The 20,133-nt window shown below is 34.6% G+C and overlaps 1 protein-coding gene across 1 annotated transcript in view; it reads right to left on the bottom strand.

The window, feature by feature from the left end:
* Positions 1 to 1,287: 1,287 nt before the first annotated feature.
* Positions 1,288 to 20,133, bottom strand: part of AEBP2 (AE binding protein 2) — a 68,660-nt gene continuing 49,814 nt past the window's right edge. Inside the window, exons 4-9 of the mRNA XM_088025932.1 lie at positions 19,545 to 19,731; positions 15,504 to 15,628; positions 9,925 to 9,992; positions 6,788 to 6,901; positions 4,348 to 4,374; positions 1,288 to 3,799 (exon numbers count right to left, since the gene is read on the bottom strand). Of these exons, the coding sequence (XP_087882058.1) occupies positions 3,754 to 3,799; positions 4,348 to 4,374; positions 6,788 to 6,901; positions 9,925 to 9,992; positions 15,504 to 15,628; positions 19,545 to 19,731 (567 nt within the window). The 3' untranslated portion in view covers positions 1,288 to 3,753. The remainder of the gene's footprint in view (positions 3,800 to 4,347; positions 4,375 to 6,787; positions 6,902 to 9,924; positions 9,993 to 15,503; positions 15,629 to 19,544; positions 19,732 to 20,133) is intronic.

The raw sequence follows: 20,133 nt of genomic DNA, 5'->3' as shown, positions 1-20,133 counted from the left end.
CATTCGACTCAGTTTCGGCTCAGGTTGTGATCGGGGTGGTGATGAGGGTCGCGAGATTGAGCCCCACGTTTGGCTCTGCGTTCAGCGCAGTCTGTTTCAGACTCTCTCTCCTACTCCCTGCCCCTCCCCCCAAAATAAATAAATCTTAAAAAAATAATATAAAACTGTTAGTGCTGGAATTATAAAATCCTCCACCAAGTCACAGATTCTTTAAGAATTAAAAAAAAAGGGGGTGCCTCAGTTGTTGGGCGTCTGCCTTCGGCTCAGGTCATGATCCCGGGGTCCTGGGATCGAGCCCCACATCGGGCTCCCTGCTCAGCGGGAAGCCTGCTTCTCCCTCTCCCACTCCCCCTGCTTGTGTTCCCTCTCTCACTGTCTCCCTCTGTGTCAAATAAAATAAAATCTTAAAAAGAAAAAAAAATTTTTAAAAAGTACAAAATTTTCTAATAAATTTTAGCCTTTTAAGAAATAGTCTCTACATCTTCTAGAAGAGTATTTTTCGTTTTCAAAATGTACCATTACCTCTCCCAAAAAACCCAAAACATTCGGGGTGCCTGGCTCAGTCAGTGGAGCATGCAACCCTTGATCTCAGGATTGTGAGTTCAAGGCCCGTGCTGGGTGTAGAGATTACTTAAAAATAAAGTCTTAAAACTCCAAAACATTCAAATGATATACAGGATTTAACTGCCTTTCTAAGAAAGACTATATGTTTATTAGCATCTCCTTGTAGGTCTGCAACCCTAGGTCTTCTTTTACAGATAAATATCAGTTTTTCATACTGAGAAGCTACCTAAACTAAGAATTTGTGTTTGCCTTTTAAGAACTCTGCAGAGGTATTAAAGACTTAAAAAAAAAAAAATTAAGCACATAGAAAGCCCCCACCAACTATTTTACAGACTTCAATCATATTTTCCCATTTTAAATTTTATCTGAGTATCTAATATTTCTGTTAATCATATATTATTAAAACAAGAATTCAAATACCAAACGATAAAAGATGTTTTAAATAACTGTGGCAAATTCTAATCCTTTTAAGAGTACTTGTATATTTAAAACATTTTATTAAGGTGTGAAAGGGAAAAAAGTTTTACAGTCAAAGATTTACTGACATGATTATCAATGCTTTCAATCAGAGTAAAACAAATCTTAAAATATGCATTGAGAGTTAATTACTCTTCATCTTAATTTCCTTTCATCTGAAATCCAGAAGTCATGTGTGTCCACTTTAGGGAAGATTTATATAGGAAAAAGTTTATTAGAAAAATAAACAATTTTAAATTTTACAATATTTTCCACTTCCAAAATTCTTTTATATAGAGGAGATGTGCCTTATGATTTAAACATAATCTGATTTACAAAATCTCATTTAGTCCTAAGGATACAAAAACACAAATGGTGAAATGTTGGTAACTATTAAGAAATTCAATGTAAAATTTTTTTAAAAACACCATTTGTTGCAGGTACCTAATATAGCAATATTTACTGAAAAGTATAAATGACTTTCACTGAAATTTACTGTACTGGCTTATTACCAAATTAGTACTATAAGATTAAAATGTAGATTAATTTGTGTGGCCTAGGTTTATTTTTCAAAAATTTTATCGACTATACCGGGAACTGGCAAATTTTTCCTTAAAAGGTCAGAGATTAAGTATTTTGGGTTTGTAGGCCTTACATTCTATTCTCACTACTCAACTCTGCCACTACAGGGAGAAAGCAGTCACAGACAACACGGACATGAATGGATATGCCTGTGGGCTGCAATTTGCCTGCTGCTGAACTATACAATGGATTCTGAATAAGAGACTGATAATTTCAGGTGCCATATTTCAAATATGTCATATATGGGGGTTAGGAGGAAGAATATAAATGGTAAACATCACTAAATGAACTATTTTTGGTTAAAATTTTCACACTTATTTCCCAATCTTAATTGCATGTGTGTATACATGTATATATACAAGTTATAAAACTATTTCATTTTAATTCCATATTCTTTTTGGTGTGTTAATATATAGTATCAGACCAAAGTCAGATAAGCAGCAAAGTACCATGACTGATTGAGTACTCAGAGGCTAGCTAATCAATAACCATGAAATTTGACTCTAACATCTAAATATTTCCAAACAATGAAAAAACTATTTGCTGTGCCCTTAAAGAAAATGAGATGTGTATTTCAGATGTCGTTTTAAAATTTAATTGAATTGTTACAATTTTGAAGCTAAATGTGATTTGCTTTGTTTTATTAGAAAAAATACTCAGGCAAGGTCTACAATCATCGGTCAATTAAGAATGACTTACAAGAACATGAGGCAATAAAATAAAAAATACAGGTACAAACTATATATCTGAAACACTTCTATTTGGCAATTTTATAACAAATCAAAATTTTAAAAGAACAAAGGAGATTGCAGATTACTTTGTAGATACAGAATAAAGCAATTGATGAAGTGCTTAAGCAAAAGAAAACAAAAAAAAAGTAAAACACACTGCTTTTCTTTTCTTTTCAAAAATAAAATCACATTTGCTACAGATCAAATGGATAATACCCTTATTAAACAACCATTCCAGAATGTCTTCTAGTAGCAGTGCTTTTATTTGCACTTCATTTAATTTTATATGACTCATTTCATGTATATAGCTCTTTAACCCCACTGTTAACGAATAAAGTCTCCCATAATTATTCTTTTTAAAATTTTTTAAAGTAAATGAGAAATGATTTATGTGTCATGGAACCTTTCCCATTTTGGAACCAAAGGCTTAATTCTATATTTTTGTCTATTCTTTTCTTTAAAAAATTTAGTGTAAAAATTGCTGGTTTTTCTATCACTGTAGTAAAGTGAAAACTCCTCAATTAGGAGTATTTTCTGCAGTTTGACTGCATATAACCACATATACTTTACAATATGTCCTTCCAACAGTAAGGAAATAATTGATTTCACGGTCACTGTCAGAAATGAGTGCCATAATTCTATTATGGGTATAGGTCCTCCCTCAAAGACTTTCTGGAAGGATGTTCAATGTGTTTTGTTCTTATAGATATTAACAGTAGTACATAGTCCCTTAAGTCTGCAAAGACATTTATTGTTAAAGAAGGTGCTTTATTAACAATTCCTCTGGCAGCACTAGTGAATTACAATATCCTTCAATATTATTTCTACCCATAATATATACATTTAACTTTCATGCCTCTAGAAAAACATCTACAGTACATTTCATAATATAAAAATATATTACAAATCTGCTGAATTATTTACAAGCAATGTTCTATTATCTCTATGCAACATTTGTTTGATACAATACTAACAAGTTACACATATTTCCATTTCTGTAAGTTAAAAAAAAATCCATATGGCTTCTTGCTTACCAAGCAAGAAAGTGATTTTATTTTCCTTTTCAAAACCAACTTTGGTGCATAAAGGATTCAGTTTGAAAAAACTTAAAAAAAAAAAATACAATTTTTCTTACGTTAAGAAAAAACAACTCATAAACCAAATGCTTTCCTCAGAAAAAAAAAAAATTAGAGGCTTATATAGGTTAAAATGAAAATATGAGGATTATTCAAATAATTTGAAATAGAGGTTTTTCAAAAACCGTTAACAGATTAGTTATATAGGTAAATATTAACATACTGTACTCCATGAGAAAACCCTAGTCCTGAAAAGGGAGCCACCAGACATACTGCAACACTCTTTAACAGAAATTTTCAGCCCTAATTCGATAGACGAATTTTTAGTTGATTGCAAATGTCGTTCACTGTTTGCTTAAATACAAATTGAACACTTTTCTTATCAGAGTTCTGCAAAAGAACACAAATGGCAACCAATCACATCTATTTATCATAATTGAAAGGTAAATTATCTCCTGATAATTTTCATTGTCTAAATATTTCCTAATATGACTTCAAATCAATAGACACTGTCAAGACAAATATCCTTACAGTGCTTTTGGTATTTTTAAGGGCACATGTTGTAATTGTTTTCTTTCCAATATAAACTACTATAATCGCTAAAGGGGGGAAAAAAAAGCAGCTTAAAGCAGCAAGCATGCAAAGCCTTTAAGAAGCTGTTCCACTAAGTTGCCAGAAGAGTGTTTGCTCAGTCTCCCACAGTACCATTCCATGAAAATGTGGATATACAGTAATATATTAATATATTCCACAGAAGAGCCTACTTCATTCACAGAATGTTTACACTAAGCATAAATATTATTCTAAATACTGGATTTAAGAAAAAAAAAAGGAAAGGGGTTGACTCTAATGTGCAACTTTTACTAAACCCATTGTCAGTGACTAAGACTGCAGGTGTCCCCGCTTGTTTGCTTTTTATGTATTTATTTATTTTTTACCTCTTCAACCTCTTCTGCGGCATTGTTCTAAAAAAAGAGAAAAGGAATATTTTTTTATTCAACTGAATCGAAACACATTAAGTATTACAAAAGAGACATTAAAAACATTAAATAAGATATAGGCAATGTGATAATCACTGATCATTAAAATTTACTTCCAAAGCATTCACACTTTAATGGATGCAAACTCAGTTACATAATACAGCTTTTTAATAAATCCTTTTTATGTAACCTGATTCTGAAAGAGATTCTCATGCTTAACACATGCACTTTAACTAGGACTTTAAAACTGATGCTTAAATCTTAAATAAATTATGTTCTTTTTAGTTTCATTTTGAAGTTAATATGTTTTTGGAAGGTTTGTCATGCTTTCATTTTGGGATGTGTATAAGCCACAAAGTAATTCTCCTAAAACAAGTTAGAACAACTGCTTTTTTACCTAATTTCACAGGTTTTCAAAATCAAAACACAGCCCTTGCTCACATGTTACACCACAGCAAATGTAGCCAGTTCTATTAATCTGTACCACTTGAGGAAAGACTCAATTCTAATTTCCGGAACAGTAGAAGCATGAAAGTTTGAACTTAAAATTAAATGTTAAGACCCGGGCAGGGATTGGAGGAGGAGGGTGAAATACAGTTAAAGAACATTAACTCCACAGATGCATTTAATATGTCTTAAGAACATGTTCATTACCCAAAAATGAAATCCATAAGAACTGTAGATGTACACTTTTGAGAACATGCAATGGAATTCCTACGCCCTTTTGGACAGTAGTTCTGCACCTGAATTTTTTTTTTTTTTTAAGTCACTAAGAATATTCACTAAAATATCTAATTTGCTTCCTATATACACAAGAATTACAAAAATAAGCTGGTCTGTGAAAAAGGAAGACCCTTAGAGAGGGGGAAGTAGAATGCAGGGCAGAAACACAGAAGTTAGTCTGAATCTTATAATTAAGATTCATGCCCCTTTGTCAACCCCTGCCTAAGGGATGTTTACAACCAGTTCTAATAGCAGGGTGGCTTTCCCAAAATATCACTCTTTTAGAATGCTAATTTTAATTACTACCTTCAAAGAGTAATCAGAAATAAACCCTAAATTAAGTACCAGTAAATAAAGAATATTCAATTATTTTTCTTATAAAGAGAAAGGTAAATCATGACTTTCCTGTATTTTTGGTAGTGGATTTTCTTCAATCTTCTCCTTTAAGGTAATTTCACTGTTTACTATGTTAGTTAACCTCTTGTTAACATCGTTCATCCCACAAAACAACAAGTTTTTATGGTACTTATTATTAGCACCTTCATCAGAAGATGTTTAAAATAAATTTGGGAGGGGAGTAGGGAAAACTCAAGAGTCTCAATGTTTCCACATGGCAAGGCCCATTATGTTAAAATTTCATTCTCAGAAGATATCTCCAATTATAAGAAATCCTATTATACTGAATAACATTCCAAAAAATTGAGTCATAGAATGAACAGAACCTTCAAAGTGTTTAACTGCTTCAGAATTTGGCATAGGTCACAGTCTCTTTATGATAGCTAAAATTCATATCTGGGATTATCAATTACTATATGCTATCTTATTCAACCTATCCCTATGCAAAATATGTATCAAATGAAAATTGACTTTAAAAACACAGGAAGCTTGCTCATGAAGAGTGCTTTTTAAGCATTTTCACCACTTTCTGAATTACCCTAGTATATGTCATTCGGATGGAGGCAGCAAGGAGAGTTCAGTCACATACTATCTGTGTAACCTTGGGCAAGCTACTTAAACTCTTGCCTCAGTTTTCCAATCTGTAAAACAGAGATAGTAACACCTACTTCACAGGCTGCTGTGAGGATGAAGTATATGTAAAGCACCTAGCAAAGTGACTCAGCACATAGTCAGAAATGTTGGTCTCTTCTCCTTCCCCCCCTATACCTTCATAAGCACAGCACACTAAAACAAAGGTCAGATCAGAAAGTTATTAGCAATGTGAACACTGAGCTACCTCTTAAAAACAAACACAACAATATTTAAACTGCTCTACTAAAAAGTTTGGGTGGAGTATAAGTTTAAAGATTCAACTATTTATGGTATTTTAGGGCAATTGGGATATATTCCCAGACCCACAGAAGTCTGGTATTATAGAAAGAATTACATACTTAAAAAAAAAGGCACTTATTTTCAAAATACTATATATATTACAATCTAAGCTACATAAGATAAATCGGGAAGTGGCATATAAACTTTACCAAAATATTATCTTTCTGGATCCTACAAATTTATAAACACTTGTGATGGAATTTCCATATACAAAGCTCCAGAAAGCAAACTATGCTTAGTACTGAAATTCAGTACTTAAAAATAAGTCCTAACCTTATATACAAAATTTAGGGAGATTTAAGATTACAATTCAAAAAGTAAAACATCAAATCAAGAATTAAATTACCTGTATATGTTTGGATCCAAAAGCAAGGCAGTATCTTTGGGTAGCTTTGATAAATGAACTACTTTAGTTTTTAATTGATGTCGTTCACTTTCATTCACCCACACGTCAGGCAGACTATGAATTTAAAAAAAAGGTCATAAATGAAATAACATTAACCTTAAGCTTACTCTTCATATAACTTCATATTACCCAGACTTTTCTGCTGGGTTAACAAGCTTTTCAGGAGCCAATAACAGCAATGGGATGCAGAGCCTCAGCTAAAAAATGGCAGTGAAATTTCAGGCATGAATTTGGGAATGAGTCAGGAATTTTTGGTGGCAAAGCCATATCAAACTTAGAAACACACATTATAAAACACTGTCTTTTAATTCACTGAGTAAAATTCATATTTGAGCTTGATGACATTTTGACAATGAGCTTTTTATTTTTATTTTTTTATTGAATTACAGTTGACTTACAATGTTATACTAGTTTCAGGTGTACTACATAATAATTCAACAATTCTAGACATTACTCTGTCACTGTATCACATTATTATAGTACCACTGACTATATTCCTTATGCTGCCACCAAGTTTTTTAATGAAGAAATAAGTAAACACTTCACTAGATTAAACCCCATGTAAAAAAATGCACATGTGATCATATCTTGAATTCAAAGAAAGCTAATCCTACCAGGAAATTCAAATAAAAGCATTCTGATATTTGGACTGATCAATTTCCAAAATATTAAGAATACACATATATTTCAATATATCTTAAAGGAACTATGTTTATAACCTTAATATAAAAAGAGCTCTTACAAATCAGTATGAAACAGGTGAATACTCATTGGGGAAAAAGGGACAGGGGAGACAAAGGACACAACCCAAAAATTCACCAAAGATTAAAAAGTTTAAAAATTATATGTAATCATAGAAATACAAAATTTGTGATAATAATGTATTAATAGTAAGCCAGAGAAATAAGTTCTCTAATGTAGTAGGTGGGATTATAATTGACACAAACTTTCAGGAAGGCAATGTGTATCGAAAACCATTAACATTTTGCAGTTTGAGTATTGATTTTAATAGCTCTTAACAGTAGAGAAAAATGGGTAACTTTGTTTCAGCCAAAAAGCAGCTCATTAAATAAATTTTACAAAGCCATTTCAAAATATTTTACCGTAGCATTTCCACAAAACCTGGGTGGGGACGGGGGAAAGTGGTGGAAAATAGGTTCTACATTAATAGCAGTTTGACAGTCACAGATTAAAAAAAAAAAAGCTAGATTTCTTTACCAATACGCTAGCATGTATTGTAAACTCCCAAATCTACTTAAGAACTTTTTTTTTGTTTAAATATATCCTATCTCATGGGTAAATACGTTTTGTTTTGTTTTTTTAAAGATTTTATTTATTTGACAGAGAGAAACAGCAAGAGAGGGAACACAAGCAGGGGGAGTGGGAGAGGGAGAAGCGGGCCTCCCGTGGAGCAGGGAGCCTGATGCGGGGCTCGATCCCAGGACCCTGGGATCATGACCTGAGCCAAAGGCAGTCGCTTAACCGCCTGAGCCACCCAGGCACCCCTATTTAAGAACTCTTAATTCATGGGCCACCAGTGACTCAGCCCGTTAAGCATCTGACTCTTGATTTCGGCTCAGGTCATGATCTCAGGGTTTTGAGACAAAGCCCCACGCTGGACTCCACACCCAACGTGGAGCCTGCTTAAGATTCTCTCTCTCCGGGGCGCCTGGGTGGCTCAGTTGGTTAAGCGACTGCCTTCGGCTCAGGTCATGATCCTGGAGTCCCTGGATGGAGTCCCGCATCGGGCTCTCTGCTCAGCAGGGAGTCTGCTTCTCCCTCTGACCCTTCCCCCCCTCATGTGCTTTCTCTCTCTCTCAAATAAATAAAATCTTTAAAAAAAAAAAAAAAAAAAGATTCTCTCTCTCCCTCGGCCCCTCTTTCCACCCCCTCTCTCTCCCTTCTCTTAAAAAAAAAAAAAAAGAATAAGAACACTTAATTCACATCACATTCATTAACATCTCCTTAGAATGAGAAATGACAGAAAGGTATTTAATAACAAAGGCAAATGTTAACCACATACTATTGATTTCTGAAAAACCAAGCATACACAAGATTCCACCCACTTAACTTTATTCTATTCTTGGTATTTACTTTATCCAAAATTTCTATGATAAACTTTCATTACCTTTTCTAACAAGAAAAAAAAAATTTTAATGAAAAGATAAAAGGAAAATTGAACATGAAATGTCTGATTAAGGGATGCCTTGGGTTGCTCAGTTGGTTAAGCATCTGTCTTCAGCTCAGGTCATGATCCCAGGATCCTGGGATGGAGCCCCACCATCAGGCTCTCTGCTCAGTGGGGAGCCTGCTTCTCCCTTGCCCTTTGCCCCTCCCCTTGCTTGTGCTCTCTCTCTCTCTCTGTTAAATAAATAAAATCTTTGGGGAAAAAAAAAAAGAAAGAAATGTCTAATTAAGGAGCATCTGGGCCAGAAAAACATAACCTGCTAGAAAACTAGCCAATTGATTTTTCTTTAAAATATCATTGTGTGGGGGCGCCTGGGTGGCTCAGTTGGTTAAGCGACTGCCTTCGGCTCAGGTCATGATCCTGGAGTCCCGGGATCGAGTCCCACATCGGGCTCCCTGCTCAGCAGGGAGTCTGCTTCTCCCTCTGACCCTCCCCCCTCTCATGTGCTCTCTCTCTCTCATTCTCGCTCTCTCAAATAAATAAATAAAATCTTTAAAAAAAAAATAAATAAAAAATAAATAAATAAAATATCATTGTGTGTTAGAAAACGTTTAGAATTTTTTAAATACACAGTTCAAACAAAGGCACAACTAAGGATGCTTGCATACCACCTAAGGGTCATTGAAAAATCCTAAAAATAATCACATCCTAAAAATGATGCTATTACAACTTTTATTAAGAACAGTAAAAAAGTCTAGTTGTAAAGCTTATACCTTGACCCAGGTACTTACACAGATTATCTTTTTAATAATGACAAGGCAAAATGTTTTGCAGTTTAATTTCTGTAATTCTTTTATGATATTCGAATCTAATAACTTAAGTAATTTTTTAGCATAAAATTTCAATAAAAATAAGTCTATTCATTATACATAGTATTCCAAATACTTACATGTCTTCAGGCATCCAATGAAGCAAAAGTTTTATCTTTCCAGAATCCTCTTTTCTCTTAGCTATTACCTAAGTAATGATATAAAAGAGATCATAAAAATGATTTGTAGAACATTATTTTAATATATTAATAAAAAGCACTTTTGATCCTAATCAAGATTTTTTAAGTGTTCATATCCTAGACCATTTATTACTACAATATTTTGTTCTGAGCTGCTTTGAGAAGTTTCACCTTTAATAATGTATTTTCACAAAAGAAAAAGAGAAAAAAGGAGTTGAAGTTTTGCATTGCCAAATACTAACACCATGTTAACTTTATTAAGGGACTGAAAATGCTATTTATTTTACTATCAATTAAAGTCTGAAGATTAGCTAGATTGCCAACCAAAAATCCGTATTGGCTGGAATATTCTTTTTTTTTTTCCTAAAGATTTTATTTGTTTATTTGACAGAGAGAGACACAGCAGAGAGGGAACACAAGCAGGGGGAGTGGGAGAGGGAGAAGCAGACTTCCCGTGGAGCAGAGAGCCCGATGAGGGGCTCGATCCCAGGACCCTGGGATCATGACCTGAGCCGAAGGCAGAGGCTTAACAACTGAGCCACCCAGGCGCCCCTGGCTGGAATATTCATAAAAGAGTAAAGAAAAAATAACGACAGCTGAGATAGGAAAAGTCTCTAATTTATGACTAAGATATTTATTGTTTGCTTGGATGTATCTGTTTGCTTTGGTCAGTGTTATTTTAAATGAAACATTAGCCTATCAGTGTTTAGGTTCAGTTATAAGGAATCTACAGATCAAAGTTAAATGGTGGATCAACCTGAATAAAAAGACCAAATAATATAAAACGTAAAAAAGGCAACATACTTAACATTCATTACCAGATTCTGAAAATTTAAGGATAACTGACCAAATTTGTTATTTTATAACTCTTACAACCTCCATATTAACAAAATTAGCACTTTAGTGTTCTCATAATCTAAATCTCAGTATTTTTACCAAGTTTAAGCAGGAGCCACCTCAAACTATATTAGAACTAAGTAAAAACAGCACTTTATAAAAAAACACCTCTATCCCCATTATTTAAAAACGAACTCTAACTCTAGATTTGGCAATGAGATTAATTTAAGAGCCCCAAGACAGATCTGAAGATGCTGAAACAAAATACCTCTACATAAAAATAAGATATGAAAACAATGCAAACCTATCAAGCACAGCAAGCCAACTGACTGGTAACTAGGATTCTGCTGACCTCTTCTGGAGAAGGCTCAAAAGAAAACGTTTCAATTAAAAGAAGACAAAATAGACCAACTGCACAGTATGTACCTCACAACCTATTTTTCTGTAAACTGTTTCATTATCAGTATGGTTATTTCCCGTAATTGCTTATTTGGTTGCTAGGAAACCTAAATTTGCAGTTAGTATTGAATAGTCTGCCTACTAAACGAAGTGATTCTATTTAACACATACCACCTCCATCAAAACCTTCCTAGTCATGGAATTTGGGAGGTCCACCTAACCCCTTTCTTTTCTATTGTGTCCAATGAAGTACCTTTTCCCATACTGTTACCTCTTCCTTCCACTTTCCTCAGGAAAAAGCACTCCTCAGATTAAACTCTACCTTTGTGGCTCTTCCTCAGTTCAAGGTATTCATGCATCCCTGATGTGACTTCAGGGTGCAAATCACTCTTATTCGTTAGTTTTTTATTGTATGGCAAACATTAAGTATCATGTTCTTAAAACCTCTCAGATATTCTGTACAGCTAAAAAACTGATTTTCATGTTCACAGACAATGTTGACGCAGTGAATTAAAAAAAAATTTTTTCCAGACTCCTAATATCACCATTGTTTTTAGTTCCTTCATTCTTTTGATCATCTCTATTCCTCCCATGGTGAACCTAAAGATTTCATCACAAGAAGTTGCTGTAATGAAAGCATGTGAACACTGGTGCTTCATTTTCAAAACACAAGCTTATTCACTGTCACCACCATTATTCCTTAATATTCATGATACTTGCTCATTACTAAACCATTATTTCATCAGATCTATTGCCTTTTAAAATCAGTGATAAGCCCCAAACCTCATCCCTTACACTTCCTTCTCTATTTATACTTAGTTCCTAGGTGATCATATCCAGTCTGATTCCTTTAAATACCACTAATATGCCGAAAATGTCCATATTTGTATCTGTAGCCACACCTCTCCTCTGGGCTCAAACTCTTACATCCATCTGGCTAAGTGAAAGAGGCAATAGATTCTCTATTGAACGTGTCAAAAATTAAGCTCTTGACACTCCCCTCTCCCTCAATCTGCTCTCTCCAAATTCTCTGTTAGATGGCAACTCCATTCTTTTGTCCAGTTGCCCAGGCCAAAAACAGTGGAGTAATCCTTTACTTTCATTATCAAACCCAACATCTGATCCATGCATAATTCTGGTCAGTACTTTTTTTTTTACTTTTTTTTTTTTTTTTAATTAGAGAGAGAGTATGAGCAGGGGGAGCAGTAGGCAGAGGGAGAGGGAGGAGGAGCCCGATGCGGGGCTCAATTCCAGGACCCTGAGATCATGACCCAAGCCGAAGGCAGATGCTTAACAGTCTGAGCCATCCAGGCGCCCCATGGTGAGTAGTACTTTCTAAAGATATTCAGAATCTAACAATTCCTAGCATCTCCACTGTAACCATTCTGGCCTTTTCTCACCTCAGATACTAAAAAGACTGATCCTCTTTTCCCCATCCTAACCTACATTCTGTTTTTAACACAGAAACCCAAGTGAGCACATTAACATCCACATGAGAGGAAAGAGATCAGTGAAGTTTTACACTAGAAAACTTTTGAGTGATGGAAATGTTCTATATCTTAACTGTGGCAGTGGTGGTGGTTTCATAGATCAACTGTCAAAACTCATAAAACTGTATACTTTAAATGGGTGCAGTTTATATTTATTATACCTCAACAAAAAAAAAAAATCACATCAGATCATGGCTACTCAAACTTCTTCAATGGCTTCCCATCACACAAAGAATAAAAACCAAAGTCTTAGTCCAACAAGATTCTCCCCCTATTACCTCTCTGACTTAACTCCTACTCTCTGCCTTCTCGCATACTTGGCATATTTTCAAACATACTTAGCATATTCCTATTATTCAATTTTTATATTTGCTTTTCCCTCTAGCTATGACGTTCATCCCCCTAATAACTGAATGGCTCATACCCCCACTTCCTGTAAGTTTTTGCAATTTACTATTTCATCTTGTTTAACATGTCTCTTCCACTAGACAGTTGTTTTAATGGTTTTTCTCACTGTTGTATCATTAGTATACAGTAGGTGCTCAATATTTAAGCAAATGAACAAATGGGTACTAATGCCATACTTTGGGTCTGGTGACCACATCTTACTTACTGACCTTTGAAAAAAAGAACAATTACAGACCTACCAAATCATAAACCTATGTTATCAAACTTCAAAAGAGGATTTCAGGGGTGCCTGGGTGTTCAGTTGGTTAAGCATCTGCCTTCAGCTCAGTCATAATCCCAGGGTTCTGGGATGGAGCCCTGTGTCGGGCTCCCTGCTCAGCGAGGAATGTGTTTCTCCCTCTCCCTTTGCCCCTCCGCCCACTTGTGCTCTCTCTCTCCCTCTCTCAAATAAATAAATAAAATCTTTTAAAAAACAGTAACAACAACAACAAGGGAGGACTTTAACCATTACTGCTGAACAAGCACCTGATCTTGCTGAATCCCAACAGAATTCCCAATACAGCCATTTTAACTTTGTCTTCTCAAACTCTAATTTTCCTTTCAACCCTTTCATTCTTATTTAGATAACTGTATTTCCAATTTTTTTTTTAAAGATTTTTTATTTATTTGAGAGAGAGAGAGAATGAGAGAGAGCACGAGAGGGAAGAGGGTCAGAAGGAGAAGCAGACTCCCCGCCGAGCAGGGAGCCCGATGTGGGACTCGATCCCGGGACTCCAGGATCATGACCTGAGCCGAAGGCAGTCGCTTAAACAACTGAGCCACCCAGGCGCCCTCCAATGTTTTTTTTAATCCAATGTTCTTTAAAAGAGAATAAATATGGTGCACCTTTCCTCAAACCCAAACTCACATCACATGCTCCAATCTCAGAAAAGGTACCCTTGCTTTCAGTCTAATCTTTACATTTCTTGCCCTTCATTCTGGCAATCAATCAAAATTGGGAATATTTCACTGGAAGTAGACATAAAAGAAAAAGTGAAAATGCAATGCAATAGAGTTATAGGAGATGTTATAGGAGATGGAAAAAATATTCAAACCAGTAGAGAAACTGGTATCAATACTGATTTTTTTAGGCAGCTCTTTCTGCCCACGGGTCCTGTCTCCGTGCTATACTAAAACCACATTTTTGCACCAATAATAGTAATAAGAGATCTTTTGTATTTAATTCTTGTGCATTCTAATATAAAAAAATAAAACCTAAATTTAGTATATTTTATATTTCAACAGTCAAAATTAAACAATCTCTTTCTCCAGGGATTCAAATCACCAAGGTCTGGTCTAAAATTTATCTCTAATAACTTACCTACACCAAAATACACCAATTTAAGGATGACTGGATAATAAAATGGCAAGGGGCATGGGAATAAAGAACAACTCTCTGTTATCTCCTAGCTAACCAAAAATAAAAGTATTTATTGCTTTTTCAAAATTGACACTTGAAATTTGAATTTGATACTGAACATAGTCTTTCAAACAAATATACAGACTGCCTACTATGTGTCAAGGCACAATTACAGAAATTTGGGATACATCAGTAGAATAAACAAATAACTCCCTCCTTCACAAATCTTTAATCTGATGGCCGTTATCTTATTTAATTCCAACTTTAGATGTATTCTGGGGGGCGAGGGGGGAGCATGTAAGCACTTATGGCTATGAGTTAAAAAGAGTCTAATATTCTAATTTTACAAATGAGGAAACCAGAAAAGACACCTAGTTATGGTTAGAGCCTGATCTTCAAATGCCCACAAGCCCAAATGTCACCCCAATATTCCTAAATAGCTCAAATTAAAGGCTAAAATATTCAATTTAATCAACAAAATGTTGAATTGTGGAAAATACAGTTGACTCTTGAACAATGCAGAGGTTAGGACTGCCAACCACCCATACTATCAAAAATCCACATTTCACTTTTGACTCCCCCAAAACTTTACAACAGTCTATTGATCAGAAGCCTTACTCATAAACAGTCGATTAATATATTTTACACATTATATGTATTATATACCATATCTTACAATAAACTAGAAGAAAATATTAAGAAAATCATGAAGAAAAATACATTTACAGTACTTTACTATATTTATTGAAAAAAATCTGTATTAAGTGGACCTGTGCAGTTGAAACCCATGTTAAGAGTTAACTGTATTTGCTTTCTAACCAACAATACATGTAATTTTTAAGATACTGATAAAGCAGAACTTTTTGTGATTTTGTTAAATTATATTTTCTTAGATTTTGAGTTTAGAAATATGATTGTGAAAATCAAAATACATGTTCTTGCAAACCTACATTGATAATTAAAAAAAAACAATAACAAATACTTACAGTACTATGAAAAACAACACTGTGTCCCTTCCCTAAACTTTCTATATGAGCTGAGAGGTTAAAGCATATGGCTCGATGTCTTATCGCATCCAGTGTTTGTGCATCGAAGAAATCATGTGGTCGTGCTAAAAGTCAATACAAAAAGGTAAAGAATATTTAGAAAAATGTAACAATCTGCCAAGATTTTCCACAAAAATATGTAATAAGGATTGAAACAATTAACATATGTATCTGGTATTTAAAAAATTTTATTTTGCTTTCAGAACATGCGGTCTAGCTGACAAGAAGGATACACAAAAGTAGACTTCCAACTAATGAGTGAATGTGGGTTTAACTATGCCCACTGGTGTGTGAGGTTCTAACCTTAAGCCTCATGATTCCACACTGCAGCTACTATCTTTTCCATATAATTTCATATTTTATTTCAGTACCTCCCCTGAGCACCAGTCCTGTATTTTCAACAATCTATCAGTATGCTGAGATATAATTCACCACAGCCAAATATATAAAATACATGTTATGAATAGTCTATATTAACATGTGATCAAAAATTTTCCAAATTTGGGGCACCTGGCTGGCTCAGCTGGAGGAGCATAGGACTCTTGATTTCAGGACTGTGAGTTTGAGCCCCACGCTGGGTGTAGAGATTACTTAAATAAATTTTAAAAAATCTTTTTTTTCCAAATCTGAAAAACCTGTAATATTATTCTGGAGTTTTTGGCACATATTTTCTTGAATATAAATAACTCTTCTGGGGCTCCTGAGTGGTAGAGATGGTTGAGCATCTGACTCAGTTTTTGGCTCAGGTCCTGATCAGTGTCCTGAGATCGAGCCCTGTATCAGCTCCACGCTTAGTGGGCATTCTGCTTGGGATTTGCTCTCCCTCTCTCAAATAAATAAATATTCAAAGAAAAAAAATAACTCTAACAACAATCTAAGAAAATTATAAATACAGTTTTCAGTGCCAATGAGTCTGCCAAAATTCTAACTCCCAACTCCACCAATTATTAGCTGTGTGACTTTCGGCAACTGCTTAATCTATTTAACCTGTTTCCTTATTTGTGAAATGGAGATACAACAGCTATAGACTATGATTAAGTAAAACAAATGCATATGAAAAATGTCTTAAATCACAAAGCAGTTTATATTAATAAGCTTATACTAATTTTTAAAATAAGTTCACAAACCTGGAGTAAGCAATCTCTTAGTGTAATCACAACAAAACTATACACTGAAGATTTAATTTGGTAAGAACATTTTTTAAATTTCTATTTTCATCCCACTAGTATTATTATAAATTATGCTCTTTTTATTCCTAATAAGAATGTTGCTCAAAATAAGGAAAGTGAATTTCATATTTTACAATTGTGGAGCTTACTAATACATGAAAATTTTCAAGATCATCTGTAATTAAGAATTAAATTTTATTGAGAATAAATGAAATGGCCTGATTTCCTGGTACAGTATATTCTGAATTACATGTATGCTGATTTACCACACTATTCTGATTTACTACGTGAGGTGGATTTGCCTCTACTAATCATGGAGTTCTCAGAACATCTACACAAATCCACCAGAGCTTTTGTGGGAAATGTTTTCACCAGTTGGCATACTCAATAATGAATAGCTATTTTTTCACTGGACTTTTCTTCAAAAGGAAATAAGCAAAACATCAAGTAATAAACTAGCAGAACCGACAAGACTAGGAATGCAACAGTAAATCAGAAAAAAATATTTGATGTTTATGGGACCCCCCCCAAAAAAAAATCAAAAGGAAAAACAAATCCCCTTCCTATCAGATTTGTGCCTACTGGGAGGAAAAAAAAGTGTACTCTACTCTGTCCATGCTCTCCAAATACACTTTTTCCTGAGCAGGATAAGCACTTAAGTGGAAATAGAGAAACTAAAAGCAGGTCTGTGTCATGACCCATTAGGGTAAGGGAAGAAAATACTATCACTACTTTTGTTTTGCATCTTGATGTTTTTCAATATACCCTTCTTGGTAACTGCTTTATAATGTGTATCAGTAGCATTATCTGTGTGCACTATATAAGCACAGATGTTGAGAGTGGGTGCTCAAGCATTTTTTTTAACTGATGAGCTATACAATCAAAAAACCTTTGGAGACCACAAAAATAAAGACTGTGGCTCAAAACTATACATGTTACCTGATTTCTTTTTGCCTTTTTGGTATGGTATTATGGGTATCTCAGCAAGAATGGTATTATGGCCATGTAAAAGAGTATCTTTATTCTTAGGAGATGCATTCTTGTATGTCGGAATCAGGACAAAAAAGTATGTATGTAGGGAGATAAAGCAAATATGGCATATTCTCGAAATGAAAGATATACAATTATTTATTGTACTATTCTTTCCACTTTAAAGTACGTCAAAATAGAAAAACTTTAAGATAAATTTTAGAAATTGTAGCAAACAGTAACAGCTACAGTTCTATTTGTTAATGTACTCCTCACCCAGTTAAGTGAAAATGACCTCTCTGAATTACGTGAAAAAGGTACTATCAAAGTGATTTTAGTACTCTACTATAGACTTGTATATTTTTAAGGAAGGAATGGACTGCAATGGCAGCAGCTCTGCCATTCAAATCACAGCACTTAATAGTGGCTAATCACAGTGAAAGGTCTTGGATCTTTTGAAGTTCATATATTCAGGATTATCCTCATTCTACCCCATTAAACAGGAAACAAGATTTTTTTTTTACCCACTACAAGACCTCCCTCCCCACCACTCTCCCTACGTAGCCCGTTTTATTAGTTAATATTGGAAAAAACATTCTCAAAAGAGGCCATAGACTTAAGCAGCCACGGGTCCCTCCATTTCTAGTGAGGACTGGATACTTAACTGAACCGTTCTCTTTAGGAGAACTAGCACACTGTACAGGCATTACCAAGCAAATAATGTGAAAAAGTCAGTAAGTTTAGATGATTACTATGTATACACTCAGAAGAAAAGAATGAGGTTATTAAGTGGAATAGGTGGGAAAGTTATTCTCAGTTTTGAATACCATAATATATATTTAGCAATTTTCTGTGATTGCAAGCTACCCAAATCAATAGTCAAATAAAATAAACAGATGTCATTTCTGTTTTTATAAAATGGAAGGCAAAAGGAAAATGGATCCATAACCTAAATGCAATAGCCAACTTTGAAAAATACACTTGTTTATTTCAACAAGAAACTTAAGAGTTTAGAAAAGTTTGTCACCTATGATTTGTTCATTTGTCCACTGTAGCTTTGTAGTAACAAAAAAATGTTAACGTTCTAGAGACAAACCTTCTAGTCTGGTTTAGTGTCTGGAGTGTCTTCTATACCCTAATCAAATCCCAAGAGAAAGGAGGGTACAGCGCAATCTATTTTTTTCTTTCTAGTTCACCCTTGCAGTGGACTCCCTTTCAATGACAGCTGCAGTCAATCCTATTTCTTCATTTAGGACATATTTATTTGCCGGTTGACACTAAGAACCAGGGCCACTGCTAGGCTCTGGAGGTTCTAAGTCAATTCCTGCTCCCTGCATTTGTAAGCCTTACCATCTCGTGTTCTATCCTAAATATTGAGGGTACATTTCATAATCTGGTAATTGAGCACATAAGAGGTGTTACAATAGACTTAAGTACTGAGACACATACTACAAATGGTTTTTGCTATTCACACATACCACTTTGGAGCAGACTAGTTACTTTTATTTCATTATTACCTTTAACATGTCCAAATTTTCTAAAATACCAACACTGCCATATTTTAAATTTTCTTATTTTAGAACAGAATCAAAGGAGCCGTCAAAATGTAATTCTATACAGATTGTATATTCTAAGGCCACATATACTTACCCTCCCTTAACCAAGATAAAACATACATCACACTGAACTCTCACACTGACACCCAAGGGATCCTATCTGTTTATTATTATTGACAAAAACATACAAGCAGAGTTAAAGAACAGTAAAACCTGAATTCCATGAATGCCCAAGATATAAACAAAAGCTATCTAATACACATACAGATTTTCAGTGAAACACTTACGTAATGAGCGTCGTCTTTTGTTCTTTAATTTTCTCCTTTTGTTCATCCCAGCTTTAGAAGGAGATTCTTCTTTGGCCTTTGGCTGGCTAGAAACCTTTGAGGAGTTCTGCTGACTGAAGTGTGTGGGCACATGGCGAGCTAGCCCTCCCTGAGAAGCAAAGCTGGCGTTGCAGCCACCAACAACACACTAAATAAAAATAAAAAAGGCTGTCAGGGATGCCATGTAGGGCACAAGTATAGTAGGAATGAGGGAATATTTTGTCATTTCAGAAGTAAATCGGTAACACTACAGAACTATTCCAGATAGGAATTATGAGAGACTACTACATCCTTTCTTTTTGTAAGTTGCCCAAAATAATACACACTAGGCAGTGGCAGAGCTGGAAAAGAAAACTCTATAGTTTCACAACTCTCCAGTTTACTGTGCTTCCCACAATCCACAAGACAAAAATAGTGAGATGTTCTTCCCAGAAAAAATATGGGTTTTCAATTAATCACTCTCCTAAGAGAAACAGTAAGTTGTTTTTATTTATTTTTTTTTAAGATTTCATTTGTTTATTTGTCGGGGTGGGGGGACGGCGGGGGAGAA

This window comes from Eumetopias jubatus, unplaced genomic scaffold, assembly GCF_037043125.1.
Source record: "Eumetopias jubatus isolate StellerSeaLion01/CBP00866 unplaced genomic scaffold, mEumJub1_p1.0 scaffold_8, whole genome shotgun sequence".
Taxonomy (NCBI): Eukaryota; Metazoa; Chordata; class Mammalia; order Carnivora; family Otariidae; genus Eumetopias; species Eumetopias jubatus.
This window is presented reverse-complemented; position numbering and strand designations above follow the sequence as displayed.